Genomic DNA, 20,703 nt, shown 5'->3' with positions numbered 1-20,703 from the left:
AAAAAACTAATTTGACCCAAAATTTTTGGTCCAAAAATTGACAAAAAAGTAATACTATACTATTTCATCCAAAAGTTGAAAAAAAAATAAAACTTTTGGTCCAAAATTTGACAAAACCGTCATATGGGTTAGGGTTAGTTTTTTTGGACAAATTGAGTATAGCATGTTGTAGCAACCAAAGGAAGTGATTTCAATGAAAACAAAGTGAGGACCGGCCAAAATGTACAAGTAACAAGAACACACACACACACGTCATATGAACATAAAAGGTGAAGGTGATTTAAATACTAAAAGTTTAAATTTAAATATTTTGACATCTGAAAATCCTAAATAATTCTTTACATTTGTTGTTTTGGTAACACTTTATCTGAAGGATCACATTAACTACGTATATAAGTGGCGTACTCGCCCTTTATTACTAATTATTAAGCTCGTATTAACACCTTATTCTACCTCTATTCCCATGCTAGAAAAAGACCCTGAACGCACCAGTGTAACTGCGACTGAAAGTGACGCGTGTGGATCAACAACACGAGGAGAGAACGTGGAAACACGACAGAAAGGCAGCCTTTGGTTGAGAAGAAATGTAGGACAACATCTACATCTTTCTGCAGTGCTTTCAAACACGTGCTCTTCATATCACCGATCCTAACATGTCACTAGCTAACCGCAGGCAGGTAACTGGTGCGTTCAAGGTGTCCCTCCAGCGTAGGAATTTACACACACGATCAACAACAAAGGGCTTGTGAAGCTTGTGAACATTTTTTTCATAAATAAAATATATCCTCTGGCCACAAAAATCTTCTGAGGCTGGAAGTTTGTATAAAACACTGTGCTCCGCTGTGCAGCCACTCTTCCTCCCTCGCCTGCACTCTCGTATTTCACAGGGACAAGGGGGAGCTACGGTGGAGCTGTGAAGTACTCTGTGAAGTACTCTGTGAAGTACTCTGTGAAGTACTCTGTGAAGTACTCTGTGAAGTACTCTGTGAAGTACTCTGTGAAGTTCTCTGTGAAGTTCTCTGTAACCCAAGTATGACGCGCCGCTGCCATAGCCTAACAGGAAGTATGACGCACCGCTGCCGTAGCCTAACAGGAAGTGTGACGCGCCGCTGCCTTAGCCTAACAGGAAGTATGACGTGCCGCTGCCGTAGCCTAACAGGAAGTAGGCTACTGGATGTTAGAGGGATAGTTAAAGGATATTAAAGGGATAATTTTGGACATAAGACCTTTTTTTCAACTCAGCCGGTGTGATGGAGACGTTTTCAAGAAATTTCATTCAGTTCTTCTAGTTGCAGAGTTCACTGATGCTATGGCTAGCACAAGTCAATGGTACCTGCTAGCATGGCATTAGAAACACTCATAGCGACTCCACAGTGCACCCGAGGCAAATCAATTGTAACGGCAGACTAACGATGTACATATCTGTGTTGGTAGAATAATATTTGAAACAAAACTAACGTCGCATCGCATGAATTTTTGAGGGACTACTTTCTCAGCAGCAGCGAAATCAGTCCGCCGCTGCCATAGCCTAACAGGAAGTATGACACGCCGCTGCCGTAGCCTAACAGGAAGTATGACACGCCGCTGCCGTAGCCTAACAGGAAGTATGACAGGCCGCTGCCATAGCCTAACAGGAAGTATGACATGCCGCTGCCATAGCCTAACAGGAAGTATGACGCGCCGCTGCTGTAGCCTAACAGGAAGTATGACGCGCCGCTGCCGTAGCCTAGCGGGAAGTATGACGCGCCGCTGCCGTAGCCTAACGGGAAGTATGACGCGCCGATGCTGTAGCCTAACAGGAAGTATGACGCGCCGCTGCCATAGCCTAACGGGAAGTATGACGCGCCGCTGCCGTAGCCTAACAGGAAGTATGACGCGCCGCTGCCGTAGCCTAACGGGAAGTATGACGCGCTGCTGCCGTAGCCTAACAGGAAGTATGATGCGCCGCTGCCGTAGCCTAACAGGAAGTATGACGTGCCGCTGCCGTAGCCTAACGGGAAGTATGACGCGCCGCTGCCGTAGCCTAACAGGAAGTATGACGCGCCGCTGCCGTAGCCTAACGGGAAGTATGACACGCCGCTGCCGTAGCCTAACAGGAAGTATGACGCGCCGCTGCTGTAGCCTAACAGGAAGTATGACACGCCGCTGCCGTAGCCTAACAGGAAGTGTGATGCGCCGCTGCCGTAGCCTAACAGGAAGTATGACGCGCTGCTGCCGTAGCCTAACAGGAAGTATGACGCGCCGCTGCCGTAGCCTAACAGGAAGTATGACGCACCGCTGCCGTAGCCTAACGGGAAGTGTGACACGCCGCTGCCATAGCCTAACAGGAAGTATGACGCGCCGCTGCTGTACCCTAACAGGAAGTATGACGCGCCGCTGCCGTAGCCTAACAGGAAGTGTGCCGCGCCGCTGCCGTAGCCTAACAGGAAGTATGACACGCCGCTGCCGTAGCCTAAAAGGAAGTATGACGCGCTGCTGCCGTAGCCTAACAGGAAGTATGACGTGCCGCTGCCGTAGCCTAACAGGAAGTATGACACGCCGCTGCCGTAGCCTAACAGGAAGTATGACAGGCCGCTGCCATAGCCTAACAGGAAGTATGACATGCCGCTGCCATAGCCTAACAGGAAGTATGACGCGCCGCTGCTGTAGCCTAACAGGAAGTATGACGCGCCGCTGCCGTAGCCTAGCGGGAAGTATGACGCGCCGCTGCCGTAGCCTAACGGGAAGTATGACGCGCCGATGCTGTAGCCTAACAGGAAGTATGACGCGCCGCTGCCATAGCCTAACGGGAAGTATGACGCGCCGCTGCCGTAGCCTAACAGGAAGTATGACGCGCCGCTGCCGTAGCCTAACGGGAAGTATGACGCGCTGCTGCCGTAGCCTAACAGGAAGTATGATGCGCCGCTGCCGTAGCCTAACAGGAAGTATGACGTGCCGCTGCCGTAGCCTAACGGGAAGTATGACGCGCCGCTGCCGTAGCCTAACAGGAAGTATGACGCGCCGCTGCCGTAGCCTAACGGGAAGTATGACACGCCGCTGCCGTAGCCTAACAGGAAGTATGACGCGCCGCTGCTGTAGCCTAACAGGAAGTATGACACGCCGCTGCCGTAGCCTAACAGGAAGTGTGATGCGCCGCTGCCGTAGCCTAACAGGAAGTATGACGCGCTGCTGCCGTAGCCTAACAGGAAGTATGACGCGCCGCTGCCGTAGCCTAACAGGAAGTATGACGCACCGCTGCCGTAGCCTAACGGGAAGTGTGACACGCCGCTGCCATAGCCTAACAGGAAGTATGACGCGCCGCTGCTGTACCCTAACAGGAAGTATGACGCGCCGCTGCCGTAGCCTAACAGGAAGTGTGCCGCGCCGCTGCCGTAGCCTAACAGGAAGTATGACACGCCGCTGCCGTAGCCTAAAAGGAAGTATGACGCGCTGCTGCCGTAGCCTAACAGGAAGTATGACGTGCCGCTGCCGTAGCCTAACAGGAAGTATGACGCGCCGCTGCTGTACCCTAACAGGAAGTATGACGCGCCGCTGCCGTAGCCTAACAGGAAGTGTGCCGCGCCGCTGCCGTAGCCTAACAGGAAGTATGACACGCCGCTGCCGTAGCCTAAAAGGAAGTATGACGCGCTGCTGCCGTAGCCTAACAGGAAGTATGACGCGCCGCTGCTGTACCCTAACAGGAAGTATGACGCGCCGCTGCCGTAGCCTAACAGGAAGTGTGCCGCGCCGCTGCCGTAGCCTAACAGGAAGTATGACACGCCGCTGCCGTAGCCTAAAAGGAAGTATGACGCGCTGCTGCCGTAGCCTAACAGGAAGTATGACGTGCCGCTGCCGTAGCCTAACAGGAAGTATGACACGCCGCTGCCGTAGCCTAACAGGAAGTATGACAGGCCGCTGCCATAGCCTAACAGGAAGTATGACATGCCGCTGCCATAGCCTAACAGGAAGTATGACGCGCCGCTGCTGTAGCCTAACAGGAAGTATGACGCGCCGCTGCCGTAGCCTAGCGGGAAGTATGACGCGCCGCTGCCGTAGCCTAACGGGAAGTATGACGCGCCGATGCTGTAGCCTAACAGGAAGTATGACGCGCCGCTGCCATAGCCTAACGGGAAGTATGACGCGCCGCTGCCGTAGCCTAACAGGAAGTATGACGCGCCGCTGCCGTAGCCTAACGGGAAGTATGACGCGCTGCTGCCGTAGCCTAACAGGAAGTATGATGCGCCGCTGCCGTAGCCTAACAGGAAGTATGACGTGCCGCTGCCGTAGCCTAACGGGAAGTATGACGCGCCGCTGCCGTAGCCTAACAGGAAGTATGACGCGCCGCTGCCGTAGCCTAACGGGAAGTATGACACGCCGCTGCCGTAGCCTAACAGGAAGTATGACGCGCCGCTGCTGTAGCCTAACAGGAAGTATGACACGCCGCTGCCGTAGCCTAACAGGAAGTGTGATGCGCCGCTGCCGTAGCCTAACAGGAAGTATGACGCGCTGCTGCCGTAGCCTAACAGGAAGTATGACGCGCCGCTGCCGTAGCCTAACAGGAAGTATGACGCACCGCTGCCGTAGCCTAACGGGAAGTGTGACACGCCGCTGCCATAGCCTAACAGGAAGTATGACGCGCCGCTGCTGTACCCTAACAGGAAGTATGACGCGCCGCTGCCGTAGCCTAACAGGAAGTGTGCCGCGCCGCTGCCGTAGCCTAACAGGAAGTATGACACGCCGCTGCCGTAGCCTAAAAGGAAGTATGACGCGCTGCTGCCGTAGCCTAACAGGAAGTATGACGTGCCGCTGCCGTAGCCTAACAGGAAGTATGACGCGCTGCTGCTGAGACATAAATCCTTCAAATTGCAAGGTTGGTTTTATTTCAAACATTCTACCAACACAGATATGTACATCAATAGTCTGCCGTTACGATCGATTTGCCTCGGGTGCACTGTGGAGTCTGTATGAGTGTTTCTAATGCCATGCTAACTGGTACCATTGACTAGCGCTAGCCATAGCACCAGCGAACTCGGCAACTAGAAGAACTGAATGAAATTTCTTGAAAACGTCTCCAGACGTCTCCATCACACCGGCTGAGTTGGAAAATAGGTCTTATGTCCAAAATTCCGAACTATCCCTTTAACTCTGTAAATATTCTGCGATAACGAGGCGTCTTCACTCGGCGACTTTTCCGGTATTTTTTCATGTGCATTAAACTACTGCTCTCTGTGTTTTGCTCTCGCTCAGGTTTCCAACTGGTTCGGCAATAAGAGAATCAGATACAAGAAAAACATTGGTAAGTTCCAGGAAGAAGCCAACATGTACGCTGCGAGAACTGCCGTCAATGCGGCTAATGCATCCTCACACGGAAGCCAGGCAAATTCACCCTCCACTCCGAACTCTGCAGGTGAGACAGGAAGTTACCTGGCTCTGCTCAGATATCAGACATGTGCTCGTCACGTAGAGCGTCGGTTGGTTTTATCTTAAGGAATGACAGGATTAGGAATAACGGAATAATAAAGAGAGGAAACGTCTGACAAAAGCCCGAAGGAAACGTCCAGAGTTCAGTCGACCTGAGCCCAAAACTCCTCATCCTCTCTGTCTTCATCTCACTTTAATACAATTAATATTCCACGTTTGACTGTTTAACTGTGTGTCGATCCTGTTTTTACTGCACTTAAAAGACCAGTCTGGTGATATTTTACATTGTTGATGAATTTGTTTTACTATTGTTTAAAAAGCACAACAAAATTAAATATTTAATATATATAATAACCCATATTTTAATTATATATGTATATATACATATATATACACATATTATAATAATAATATAAATGAATAACAACAATAACCATAGCATATATATTATATATTCATATATAATAACCTATATTTTAATTATATATGTATATATACATATGTTTATAACCATATAATAATAAATAAATGAATAATAATAATAACCATAACATATATATATATTATATATTCATATATAATAACCCATATTTTAATTAAAAATGGATATATACATATATATCCATATAATAATAATATAAATAAATAACAATAATAACCATAGCATATATATAGTATATATTAATATATAATAACCCATATTTTAATGATATATGTATATATACATATATATCCATATAATAATATAATGAATAATAATAATAACCATAACATATATATTATATATTAATATATAATAACCCATATAATATAATTACATTAATAAAATTAGTTCAGATAAGACACAAATTAATTTTCCTAGTTTGACAAACTCTGATCAACGTATTTTAACATTCTCTGACATTTTTTTAAATTAATGAATCAAGAAAGTAATCAACAGATTAATCGATTATGAAAATAATCTCGAGTTGCTGCTTTTATTTATATAGGAGGCAAAATGTGAAATAAATAAGATAAAACCATCAGAGAAAAGTGAGTGTATGTTGTAAATACTCTGTAATTAGACATTAATTTCTTAGAAATATCAATGAAACAATCATTCAGTCATGTTTAGTTTTTTTTTATAATGTTTGATGATTTTTGATGATTTAAATATTGTTTGTTTTGATGATAAAATCTGCTTTAACGTCTAAAAACAGAGTATTTTTTTAATCATATAAATCATTAATCCTGAAGTCGATGATAAAATAATAACCAGACTCGTCTTTTAAATCAGTCGTGTGAAAAATGTCTGTAGTTTTGTGCAAAATTAAACTGTGACTGCGTTTCGCAGCAAATGAATCCAAACGAGCTAGGCTGCTAGGCTAGTAGCCTCCCAACAAGCTAACGTTGTTATGCTAAGACATTTTTCACACTCCTTTGCTTCCACTTCCTGGTTTTTCGATGAATCCACGAATAACTTCTTAACTTTTCCTGTTTGTGTCACTGATATAAACTTAAACTCGACATAAACCTTTTTTCTTTTTTTTTCCGTCTCTTCCTCTGAGCTAACTGTGGCTGAAGCCGCTGCTAGCTGCTAGCTGCTAGCTAACAGCATGTTGCTGACTGAGCTCTCTGGCTCTCTGTGATTGGACTGCTCCCTCTCTCTCCTTCCAGGTTCTGGTGGCTCTTTTAACATGTCAAACTCCGGGGACTTGTTCATGAGCGTTCAGTCTCTGAACGGGGACTCGTACCAGGGGGCTCAGGTGGGAGCCAACGTTCAGTCACAGGTAGGGGCCCCCGGGGCTGCGTTAGCGGCACATGCTAGCTCACCGCGGCTAATCCTGGCTCTTTTCCATCAGACACTAAATTAAAAAAGCTTCTAACTCGACTCAGTTTGGTATCAGTGACGACGTTGTTCTGCTCAACGTGACACAAATGCACATACACACAAACACACAAACACACAATCATACAAACACAAACATACAAACACATAAACACAATTACATACAAACACACAAATATACAAACACACAAACATAAAAACATACAAACACACAAACATACAAACACACAAACACACAATCATACAAACACAAACATACAAACACATAAACACAAACACATACAAACACACAAATATACAAACACACAAACATAAAAACATACAAACACACACACATACAAACACAAACACACAAACACACAAACATACAAACATACAAACACACAAACACATACAAACATACAAACACACAAGCATACAAACACACAAGCATACAAACACACAAACATACAAACACACAAACATAAAAACATACAAACACACACACATACAAACATACAAACACAGAAACATGCAAACACAAACACATACAAACACACAAGCATACAAACACACAAACATACAAACACACAAACATACTAGGATACAACATTCAAACACACAAACATACAAACGCACAAACACACAATCATACAAACACACAAACATACATAACATACAAACACACAATCATACAAACACACAAACACAAACATACAAACATACACACACACAAACATACAAACACACAAACACACAAACATACAAACACACAAACATACAAACATACAAACACACACACATACAAACACACAAACATACAAACACACAAACACACAAACATACAAACACACAAGCATACAAACACACAAACATACAAACACAAATATACAAACACAAATATACAAACACACAAACATACAAACACACAAACACACATACAAACATACAAACACAAACACACAAACATACAAACACACAAGCATACAAACACAAACATACAAGCATACAAACACACAAACATACAAACACACAAATATACAAACACAAACGAATGACTTTTAAAGTGATTATTTTATCAAGTAGATTTTGAAATTATAGGTAGATTTTGGAACTATAAGTAGAATTTGGAATTAGAATTAGAATTTGGAATTTTAAGTAGAATTTGTAATCATAAGTAGAATTTGGAATTTTAAGTAGATTTTGAAATAATAGGTAGAATTTGGATTTATGAATATAATTTCGAAATGTAAGTAGATTTTGGAATTAGAATTTGTAATTTAAAATTATAAGTAGAATTTTGAATTTTTAAGTAGATTTTGGAATTTTAAATATATTTTGGAATTTTAAGAAGAATTCCTAATTATAAGTAGTATTCTTTAGTCTTTTTAACGTTAATCTTGGACATTGTTGTGTCTTTTGACTCTTCAGTGACGACTCTCGCTGACCAATCACAGACCTTCAGTGTGATGATGTCACAATTTAGCATCGTCTCAGCTAAACGTCGTCAGAACAGGAAGTAAATAAAAACAGAAGTTCAGTCACTGAGTCGAGTTGAGTTCAAAGTGTTTCATGGAAAAGCGTCATCACAGAATTCCCAGAATCCCCGGTGTCACTGCTGACGTTAACATCAGCTCTGTTCACTTCAAATCAAAATGTCACCCCATTAGCATTAGCATTAGCTTACTAACTAACTAAACAAGCAAAATGGCTGCAAACATTAGCAAAGGAATATGGTGTGAGTACAGGTTAGCAGCAGCAGTAGAGGGCGCTGTTTGGTGAATGTTTTCTGTTTTGTCAACAGCGCGAACAATGTTGTTTTCTTGATTTTCTGCTGAAATCTTCAAACTCAATTTGATTTCCATTGATATGTTTTTATGACATCGTTTAATGTTGAATTTTAAATAGATTTTGGAATTATCAGTAGATTTAGGAATTATAAGTAGAATTTGGAATTAGATGTAGAATTTGGAATTTTAAGTAGATTTTGGAATTTTAAGTAGAATTTGGAATTTTAAATAGACTTTGGAATTATAAGTAGAATTTGGAACTATAGGTAGATTTTGGAATTATAATTTGGAATTTAATAGTTTATGGATTTTTGGAATTATAAGAATATTTTGGAATTTGAAGTAGATTTTTGGAATTTGGAGTAGATTTTTGGAATTTGGAGTAGATTTTTGGAATTAGAATTTGGAATTTTAAATAGATTTTGGAATTAAAAGTAGTTTTTGGAATTATAAGTAGATTTGGAACTATAAATAGATTTTGGAATTAGAATTTGGAATTTAAAATTTTGGGAATTATATATTGAAGTATATTTTTGGAAGTATAAGAAGATTTTGGAATTAGAATTTGGAATTTTAAATAGATTTTGGAATTATAAGTAGATTTTGGAACTATAAATAGATTTTGGAATTAGTATTTGGAATTTAAAATAGTTTTTGGAATTTTGGAATTATATATTGAAGTAGATTTTTTGAATTATAAGAAGATTTTGGAATTAAAATTTGGAATTTAAAATAGTTTTTGGAATTTTGGAATTATATATTGAAGTAGATTTTTGAAATTATAAGAATATTTTGGAATTTGAAGTAGATTTTTGGAATTCTAAGTATGTATATGATGTCTAAGTTTAAATGAAGCGTCGTCTTCACGACGTTCCCGGTGCGTTAGCAGCTTCAAAGAAGAGACGGAATAATAACGCAATGCTAAATTAGGATAAATAATAAAAAAGACAAAAACACACTGAGAATCAGAGGCAAACTGCAAAAATAATATTCTCACACTGATTTCCATTGATTTATTTTTACAGAATAGTTTTTGCAGTGCAGCGTCAGGTGGAGCTCATGTTTGTCCTGATGTCGCCTCTTATATTCAAATGAGTTAATTCGTCATAATTCATGACAGAATGTGAGTGTTGACACAGTTTAGTGTCAGACTGAAGTGTTTTGCTCGTCCTCGTCTCTTCTCGCTGACTCTGACCTTGCGTTGTTTGTTGTGTTTGTTGTGTTTGTTGTCGTGGTTCCAGGTGGATTCCCTTCGCCACGTTATCAGTCAGACAGGCGGATACAGTGAAGGCCTCGCAGCCGGCCAGATGTACAGTCCGCAGGGCGTCAACGTAAGCATTCCCTGCCTCTCATCACCAATTATTCCAGAGCCGCGGGGGCTCAGGACACTCAGGACGCCACCTATTATGGGCTGTCCGGGCTCGTGCTGGTCACCGCGCTGATTGGTCGCGAGGCCGCGGGCGGCGGCGACTGCACAGACGCTGACCGCGGCGTCTGAGTCTGTCACGTACGATCACGTCTGCTGACACCTGCAGCCACGAGCGATCGGTCCTGATCCAACTGTGCAAACAGGTGGCGCCGCAGAGCCCCGTCTGACCACCGCGTGACCACCTGACCCATGATTAACAACCCTGTGGTCAGACGTTACATCTCGTCTCTAAATCATTAATATTTAATAATATCCTCGACACTAAACATCTGACCAGAGACGATGACTTCACTGGTTCACAAACACTGGGGTGAGACCCACAGCTGGGACTTTTAACGTGATTGGAATCATAAGTAGAATTTGGAATTATAAGTATATTTTAGAATTTTAAGTAGATTTCGGGACTATGTGTAGATTTTGGCATTTTTTAGTAGTTTTTGGAATTATAAGTATATTTTGGAATTTTTTTAGTATATTTTGGAATTAGAAGTAAGTTTTGGAATTAGAAGTAGAATTTGGAATTATAAGAAGAATTTGGAATTTTAAGTAGATTTTGGATTTTTTTTAGTAGATTTTGGAATTAGAAATACATTTTGGAATTTTAAGTAGATTTTGGAATTATATATAGATTTTGGAATTTTAAGTATATTTTGGAATTTTAAGTATATTTTGGAATTATATGGATATTTTGGAATTTTAAGTAGAATTTGGAATTTTAAATGCATTTTGGAATATAAGAAGATTTTGGAATTATAAGTAGAATTTGGAATTTTAAGTATATTTTGGAATTAGAAGTAAATTTTGGAATTAGAAGTAGAATTTGGAATTATAAGAAGAATTTGGAATTTTAAGTAGATTTTGAATTTTTTTAGTAGATTTTGGAATTAGAAATACATTTTGGAATTTTAAGTATATTTTGGAATTATATGGATATTTTGGAATTTTAAGTAGAATTTGGAATTTTAAATGCATTTTGGAATATAAGAAGATTTTGGAATTAGAAGTAGAATTTGGAATTTTAAGTAGATTTTGTAAACATAAGTACATTTTGGGACTATCTGTAATTTTGTAACTATATGTAGATTTTGGAATTATAAGGAGAATTTGGAATTTTAAGTATGATTTTGAATTATAAGTAGATTTTGGGACTATGTGTAGATTTTGGATTTTTTTTAGTAGATTTTGGAATTAGAAGTAAATTTTGAAATTTTAAGTAGATTTTGGAATTATATGTATATTTTGGAATTTTAAGTAGAATTTATAATTTTAAGTAGAATTTGGAATTAGAAGTAGAATTTGGAATTTTAAGTAGATTTTGGATTTTTTTTAGTAGATTTTGGAATTAGAAATAAATTTTGGAATTTTAAGTAGATTTTGGAATTATAAATGCATTTTGGAATATAAGAAGATTTCGGAATTAGAAGTAGAATTTGGAATTTTAAGTAGATTTTGTAAACATAAGTACATTTTGGGACTATGTGTAATTTTGTAACTATATGTAGATTTTGGAATTATAAGTAGATTTTGGAACTATTTGTAGATTTTGGAATTTTAAGTTGAATTACGAATTGTTAGCAGAATTTGTCGTTTTAAATAGATTTTGGAATCATAATTAAAAATGTGTAATTTTAAGAAGAATCTTTAAGAATAGTAAGTAGAGTTTGTAATTTTAAGAAGAATTTTGAACTAATAGTAGGATTTTTACGTGTTTCCATGACGACTGAGCAAAAATGCAGTCAAACTAAACTCAGATTCTGAGGAGCAAATCCAAACGTCACAGTGCTATAATTTGGAATTATAAGTAGATTTTGGAACTATATGTAGAATTTGGAATTTTAAGTAGTTTGGAATTTTAAGAAGAATTTGGAATTTTAAGAAGAATTTGGAACTATAAGTAGGATTTTGAATTGTAAGTAGAATTTGGAATTTTAAGTAGAATTTGGAATTTAAAGTAGAATTTGGAATTAGAAGTACATTTTGGAATTTTAAGTAGAATTTGGAATTTAAAGTAGAATTTGGAATTTTAAGTAGATATTGGAATTATAAGTAGAATTTGGAATTTTAAATACATTTTGGAATTATAAGTAGATTTTGGAATTGTAAGTAGAATTTGGAATCTTAAGTAGATTTTGGAATTATAAGTTGATTTTGGAATTTTAAGTAGATTTTGGAATTAGAAGTAGAATTTGGAATTTAAAGTAGATTTTGGAATTTTAAGTAGATTTTGGAATTTAAAGTAGAATTTGGAATTATAAGTAGATTTTGGGACTTTATGTAAATTTTGTTGGAATCATAATTAAAAATGTGTAATTTTAAGAAGAATCTTTAAGAATAGTAAGTAGAGTTCGTAATTTTAAGAAGAATTTTGAACTAATAGTAGGATTTTTACGCGTTTCCATGACGACTGAGCAGAATAATACAGTTAAACTAAACTCAGATTCTGAGGAGCAAATCAAAGAGCAAAGTGTTTTTCCTCTTGAGTTTTATTCTGTGATGGAGGGGGGGGTGGTGTTGGTGGGTGATGTGGTGGGGGTGTTGGGGGGGTGTTGTGGTCTCGCTGGCGGCTGCAAACAGCGGTGAAATCACAGCGACAGGCCGTGTCGTGCAGAGGCAAATGGATCAGACACACGTGGAGCAGAGCGTGGACTCAGGACAACGTTCCCAGCTTCCGCTCAGATCACGTTCCCGTCGCAGTAATGTTCCTGACAGCAGCCGCGGCTCAGCCGTCGTCTCCGCGGTCGTCGTCTTTGTGCCTCAGCGCTCGTATGATAATCGGACGAAATGTTTCCTCTGTGATAAAAAAAAAAACGCACATATATGAGGATTGAAATCGGGCCGCGAGCGAGAGATGAACCCTGAGAAGACGCTGATGTTCTCAGGCCTGTTTCTCTGGACGTTCTCCTGAAACTCGGTTCTTCTTGCTCGTTCTAGCAAATCTTACTTTGCCTCAATCTGCTGCTTTATTCGCTCTGAGAGTCGATAAAGAAGCGATGCATCATGGGAGAGAATCTGCAGGACGACGGTTCTACTGCTTCACTTTAAGAGGCTTTGTTTTGTTTTGTTGATGTTCTTGAAAATGTCCCAGATGAAGAATCCGAGCAATTCTTTTTTGTTAATTAAATAGATTTGCGTTTTAGAAATGCTAATCTACGCTAAATAATAATATTATTTAATAATGAATAATTTAAAAAACAGATAACGTGAATATTTTTATATAACACTTTAGCAAGCGGGGGTTTGTTTTATTGATGTTCTTGAAAATATCGTCCTAGATGAAGAATCCGAGCAAATCTATGTTGTTAATTAAATAGATTAGTGTTTTAGAAAGAGGAAACAAATGATCGGTAATTAAATAATAATAATAATATTTAATTATGAATAATTAAAAAACAGAAAACATGAATATTTTTTTAAAAATTTTATTTCAATTATATTTTAATTTTTTCAGTTTGTTTTGTTGATATTCTTGAAAATATCGCCTGAAATTTTTGTTTCATAATTGAAAATGTCATTGAAAAACCCAGAAAATATTCATGTTTTCTGGGTTTTCTATCTATTTAATTAACAACAAAAATTCTGTGATATTATCGGAAAAACAACAAATTGAAAATATACTTGAAAAACCAGAAAATATCCAATATTCTGTTTTTTCAATGATATTTTCACTGCTGCTAACGTGATTAGAATTATTAAGTAGAATTTGGAATTTTAAGTAGATTTTGGAATTATAAGAAGAATTTTTTAATTTTAAGTAGATTTTAGTATGTTATAGCTTTTATTATTTTTAGTTTTGTGAAACATTGATTATTAACATTATTCATCATGTTTTAGACCAAAGTGCTAATTATTAATCTAGAAATGAACAGCAGATGAATTCACAATTGTAAAGCAGTATTTACAATTTAGTTGTGTTTAGTTTTTTTTTCTTAGGCCTTTAATTTGACTGTTAATTATATAATTATATTATATACATGTGTACATATATACATGTATATATATATATGTATATGATGTAATATTGGTCAGGCTCTTACAGATTGAAATAGCAAACGTCACCAGAAATTGAAGAAAAAAAACATTGTATTTTATTATTTGTATATATTTATACATTTGTTTGTTGTGTTTAAAACTCTTGAAACGACACAAAAAATGAAAACTACGTCACGTCGTTGGTTTTTAAGCCGTTCACTCAAACTGAGGATTGATGAAGATGATGAAGATGTTGGAGCTTCTTGGTTCATCTGCGTCTCCTCCTCTGTCTCTGAGGAGCATCACGGCGTCCGGGCTCGGCCGAGACCTGGATCCTCCCTCTCTGCTTCCGCGGCTCTCGGTCGCCGCCGTCTGCTCGACGGCGTCGGCTGAACGTCGGCTCCCTCTTGCGGTCGCCCTTATCCCCGTTTCCGCCGCTGGAGCTGGACCGCCGCCGCCGCCGGGCTCCGCGGCTCGAGTCCGTTGAAGACGCGGAGTCGGAGCGCTGCCTCGCGGCGGATCGGTCTCTGCTTCCCGCTTCGGTTGCGGTTCCGGTTCCTCCGCTGCAGCCTTTGGTCCAGACGTCCTGCATGTGTTTGCCTCCTGGCAGCAGCAGCAGGTGACTGTTCAGGTCCAGAGCTACGAGCTGCGTGATCTTCATGAGTCGGGCGGAGTCGACGGCTCGGTCCTCGCAGACGGGCTTTGGGTGTTTGCGTCGGGCGTCTCTCGAGGCTCGAGGGCCTCTGGACCACACGTCTCTCCAGATCCTGCCTCCACCTTCCTCCTTCTTGAAGAGGAGATGCTGCTGGACTTTGATCTGCTCCCTGTGCTCCTCCATCTCCGCCTCCTGGTGGATCTGCTGGATGGTTTTGGGACCCTGGTCTCCTCGGCGAGGCACCCACCGACTCCTCCTGAGGTCCACGAGGTCCAGCAGCTTGAAGCGGATCCTGGACGAGGTCTTTCGCTCTTTGACGATCTTTCCGATCTGGTGAAAGTACTTATCGACGCGAGACTCTGCCTTTTGGTCCAGGTCTTTGCCGATGGTGGAGAGCAGCTTGCACAGACACTCCAGAGACTCTTCGTCGCGTTGCTTCAGCAGGATCTTCACGCACTCGTGCATGATGGGCTCTTTCATCATCTTCATCCTGAAGAGCTCGCCGATGAACCTCACGTTTCCCAGCGAGCGGCGGCGAGCCTTGTCTCCGGCCTCTTCCAGCTCCTCCTCCAAGTGCCGACGCTTGTCTTGGTTTTTGCAAGCCTCCAGCAGCCTCTGCTGCTTCTTCAGGGTCTCGTCGTCACGTTTGTCCTTCTCAAACTCTTTCTGACAGTGGTTGATCAACAGTTTGTGGAAGTCTGCGTGAACCCCTGGCGACGCACGAGACGGGACCTTCAGCTCCATGAGGCAGTGGCACATTTTGGCGTAGGTGGTGGAGAAGTGAGGCTCCGAGATGGCTTTCTCAAAGATGAGGTGGATGGCCGCCTTCAGCCTCTCCTCGGTGTCCATCATCAGCTCTCTCATCTTCTCAGTCAGCTTCTGGAACTTCTGAGGGGTCAACTTGTTGAGGATGCAGCGCACACACCTGAGCAGCTCCTGGGTCTTGGCCTTTTCGTGGTCGTGGTCTTTGTGCGTGGACTTCTTCGCCGCCGGCCTCCACGCGTTCTCAGCCTTGTGCAGTTGGATGCTGTTGCCGATTTTCCTGAGCTCCAGACTCTGACCGTGCTGGAAGCTCTGAGGTCCTGGAGGTGAGCTCTGAGGTCCTGGAGGTCCTGGAGGTGAGCTCTGAGGTCCTGGAGGTGAACTCTGTGGTCCTGAGCTCTGAGGTCCTGCTGCTGATCTTCTCCCAACATTAAAATGTGAGTTAGTAAAATCACGGCTTACGTTCATCAGTGCTTGATCACTAGGTGGCAGTGGAGTCTTGCTCTCCTTGACGCTGATCTTCGGGTCCTGGGGTTCGATCCCCTGAGGAGTTGTGAGGAACTCCCTGTGGTTGAGGGTTCTATCTTTTTGTGGGTCGTGTTGTTCCTCGTTCCGGTTTCTCTGCTCAGGTGTTTCTTCGGAACGGTGGGCTTGTGCGTCCTGGTCGTCCTCATCTGCTGCTTCAGCTGGAGCAACATCGTGAAAATCCAGTTTCTTGCCGAGGTCTTTGGGCGCAGAGTCGTCGCAGTTGAGTCCAGACTCCGTCCACATGTTCTTGACCTTCTCGGGCGTCGTTCCTCTGCAGAGTAACTTAAAGATCTCTGCCAGCAGCTCGTCAGCCTTCCCCAGAGGCAGCAGAGTCCTCAGCGTCTTCCTGACCAGACGTCCCATGGCGACGCCTCCCTGACGTAGCATGGGGGCGATGAGCTCGGCGAGGTACAGCCAGATGCGAGGTACATCTACGGCGACGTCCTCCGCGGCCTCCAGGACCTCCTCTAACCCTCTGCGATACTGCTGTGGCGACAGAGTCCTCGCCTGAACGAGTCGACAGAGCAGGAGGCCGACTTGCTCCCGAGCCGCCGCCTTGCGCTCGAGCGTCAGCTCCACGCAGCGCCGCACGAACGCGTGGAGCGGTGGCGGCGGCGACGAGCTGCCGAGCTCGGCCACGCTCTGCAGCGCCTCCCGCAGGTCGTTGGTGAGCAGGAACTCTTCGATGATGACGTTCGCCTTCTTCACCAGCTGCTCTTCGGTCAGAGCAGCGGGAGCTAGCCTAGCGTCGCCGTTGATGTCCATCGTGGTGGATGTCCGTGCCGATACTGGAGAGTTTGCTCCTTCAACCACTGAAAAGATGTGATTTTGACGCCGTTTAGTCCTTTTTATCTTGTACAAATCAAAGGATTTAAAGGAGAACCGGAGGGAAACGTCTCGTCTCCAAGGAGACGGAATCATTAAAGGATCATTTCTTCAAACCTCTGTCACCGTTGAATAATGTGCATCTTTTCACTAGAATGCTATAAATAAAAACGTGGCGCGGTGTGGCTATCGGCTAGCTCGCATTGTTGACTCTCTTAAGATTTAATGCTAGATAGCCACGCCACTCCACAGTTGACTGTGCTCAGCTAGCTTGTTAGCTATCCGTTTAAGATGTTAGGATGCTAATATCAGCTAATATCTGTGTTTATGTTGAATATTATGACGACTAATGACAAACCATAAATATATATATGGTGTTCGTGTGTTTCTATACCTCGCTTAAAAGTCTTTCTCTAGGACTTTGGTGTGGGAGAGTGAGTGGTTTATAAACTTCAGTTTCCTGTCTGAGAAAACTGTAAGAACAAAATATTATTATTATTATTATTATTATTATTATTATTGTTGTTGTTGTTGACATATCACAGACATAAGATGGCATAGATTTAATGAGGGCTGTGTCCCTGTTAGCATCCGTGTTAGCATCGAGCATCAGAGTGAAATCGCCTCGAGTTTAATGTTTGATGATGATGATGATGATGATATTGGTAGCCATTTATTTCTGCTCGGTTGGAGACGCGGTTGTTATTCTGATTTATTAGCTGTTATTTAAGCTAGCTTAGCCTCTGCTCCAATCCAGGGGGTTGATTAGCTCGAGGCTGTGTGTGCGTGCATGCGTGCATGCGCTAAATAACTCAAATATCCCAGCATTCCTTGCTGTGTTTCTACACTACCTTACCCTGAGGACGTCTGCTAGTTGTCCCTCGCTGTCCTTGACCTACAGTAGCTGCTTTTAGCCGTCATTAGCTGTCTTCAACCTACTGTCCTTGACCAACAGTAGCTGTCTTTAGCTGTGTTTGACCTACATTAGCTGTCTTTAGCTGTCTTTGACCTACATTAGCTGTCTTTAGCTGTCATTAGCTGTCTTCAACCTACTGTCCTTGACCAACAGTAGCTGTCTTTAGCCGTCATTAGCTGTCTTCAACCTACTGTCCTTGACCAACAGTAGCTGTCTTTAGCCGTCATTAGCTGTCTTCAACCTACTGTCCTTGACCAACAGTAGCTGTCTTTAGCTGTGTTTGACCTACATTAGCTGTCTTTAGCTGTCTTTGACCTACATTAGCTGTCTTTAGCTGTCATTAGCTGTCTTCAACCTACTGTCCTTGACCAACAGTAGCTGTCTTTAGCCGTCATTAGCTGTCTTCAACCTACTGTCCTTGACCAACAGTAGCTGTCTTTAGCCGTCATTAGATGTCTTCAACCTACTGTCCTTGACCAACAGTAGCTGTCTTTAGCTGTCCTTGACCAACAGTAGCTGTCTTTGACCTACATTAGCTGTCTTTAGCTGTCATTAGCTGTCTTCAACCTACAGTCTTTGACCTACATTAGCTGTCTTTAGTTGTCTTCAACCTACTGTCCTTGACCTACAGTAGCTGTATTTAGCTGTGTTTGGCCTACAGTAGCTGTCTTTAGCTGTCTTTGACCTACATTAGCTGTCTTTAGCCGTCATTAGCTGTCTTCAACCTACTGTCCCTGACCAACAGTAGCTGTCTTTAGCTGTCCTTGACCAACAGTAGCTGTCTTTGACCTACATTAGCTGTCATTAGCTGTCTTCAACCTACTGTCCTTGACCTACATTAGCTGTCTTTGACCAACAGTAGCTGCTTTTAGCTGTCATTAGCTGTCTTCAACCTACTGTCCTTGACCTACAGTAGCTGTATTTAGCTGTGTTTGACCTACAGTAGCTGTCCTTTAGCTGTCTTTGACCTACATTAGCTGTCTTTGACCTACATTAGCTGTCTTTGACCTACATTAGCTGTGTTTGACCTACAGTAGCTGTGTTTGACCTACAGTAGCTGTCTTTAGCTGTCTTTGACCAACAGTAGCTGCTTTTAGCTGTCATTAGCTGTTTTCAACCTACTGTCCTTGACCTACATTAGCTGTCTTTGACCAACAGTAGCTGCTTTTAGCTGTCATTAGCTGTCTTCAACCTACTGTCCTTGACCTACATTAGCTGTCTTTGACCAACAGTAGCTGTCTTTAGCTGTCTTTGACCAACAGTAGCTGCTTTTAGCTGTCATTAGCTGTTTTCAACCTACTGTCCTTGACCTACAGTAGCTGTCTTTAGCTGTCTTTGACCTACAGTAGCTGTCTTTAGCTGTCTTTGACCTACATTAGCTGTCTTTAGCTGTCATTAGCTGTCTTTAGCTGTCTTTGACCTACATTAGCTGTCTTTAGCTGTCATTAGCTGTCTTCAACCTACTGTCCTTGACCATCAGTAGCTGTCATTAGCTGTTTTCAACCTACTGTCCTTGACCTACAGTAGCTTTCTTTAGCTGTCTTTGACCTACATTAGCTGTCCTTGACCTACAGAAGCTGTCTTTAGCTGTCTGTGACCTACATTAGCTGTCTTTAGCTGTCATTAGCTGTCTTTAGCTGTCTTTGACCTACATTAGCTGTCTTTAGCTGTCATTAGCTGTCTTTAGCTGTCTTTGACCTACATTAGCTGTCTTTAGCTGTCATTAGCTGTCTTCAACCTACTGTCCTTGACCATCAGTAGCTGTCATTAGCTGTTTTCAACCTACTGTCCTTGACCTACAGTAGCTTTCTTTAGCTGTCTTTGACCTACATTAGCTGTCCTTGACCTACAGAAGCTGTCTTTAGCTGTCTGTGACCTACAATTTGACCTACAGTCTTTGACTAAAGAATGTGAAAGAAAAACGCTAACATGCTAACATGCTTCCCGTCTCTCTCAGGCTAACGGCGGCTGGCAGGACGCTCCGACGCCCTCATCAGTGACTTCACCGACAGAAGGACCAGGCAGCGTTCACTCAGACACCTCCAACTGATCCTCCTCCACACTCTGCTTCCTTCCTTCCTTCCTTCCTTGTTTCCTTTCCTTGGTTCATCTCCTGAAACTTGACCCCTGACCCAAACGGGGGACGGACACTCTGTTTGTCGTCACCCGTCAGGACACACTTTGGGGACCGGCACGATGTTTTCACTATTACGGACAACAATAACTTCCTGTTTGGACCATCGCGGCTCTGTCGAGGGGGGAATCCTAATCCTAATCCTAATCTTAATCTTAATCCTGATCCTGATCCTGATCCTGATCCACATTGCAGTTTGTACAGATTCCACTCGATGTCCCCGTTGCCTCGTTGTATTTCTCTTCCATTATGTATTCGCACATTAGCCACCGTTAGCTTCTTCCTTTAGTTTCTTTCGTCTTCAGCGCCAAAGTTTTTACGTCTGCAGGTAGTTTTTTTTTATCAATCTCGCGGTACTTTGTGAGTATTACTCGTCATATTTGTCGGGTAATATCCGAGTATTCGGCGTCGAATCGGATCCAGAACTGACGTTAGCTTCTCTGGCAGAAAAGTGGAAAAATGAAAAGCACAATAATAATTTGTAAATG

General features: G+C 42.1%; 1 protein-coding gene across 1 annotated transcript in view; it reads left to right on the top strand.

Annotated features, from left to right (window-relative positions):
* The window catches only part of LOC310926406 (pre-B-cell leukemia transcription factor 1-like), a gene marked incomplete at its 3' end in the record, with an annotated part of 30,616 nt that extends 10,485 nt beyond the window's left edge, over positions 1-20,131 (top strand). The window contains exons 4-7 of the mRNA XM_083888527.1: positions 5,227-5,386; positions 7,057-7,169; positions 10,239-10,328; positions 20,039-20,131. Of these exons, the coding sequence (XP_083744653.1) occupies positions 5,227-5,386; positions 7,057-7,169; positions 10,239-10,328; positions 20,039-20,131 (456 nt within the window). The remainder of the gene's footprint in view (positions 1-5,226; positions 5,387-7,056; positions 7,170-10,238; positions 10,329-20,038) is intronic.
* Between the last annotated feature and the right edge of the window lie 572 nt (positions 20,132-20,703).

The sequence above is a fragment of the Microchirus variegatus genome (assembly GCF_963457635.1).
Source record: "Microchirus variegatus genome assembly, chromosome: 4".
NCBI lineage: Eukaryota > Metazoa > Chordata > Actinopteri > Pleuronectiformes > Soleidae > Microchirus > Microchirus variegatus.
Note: the sequence above shows the minus strand (reverse complement) of the source record. Positions and strands in the feature narration are given on the sequence as shown.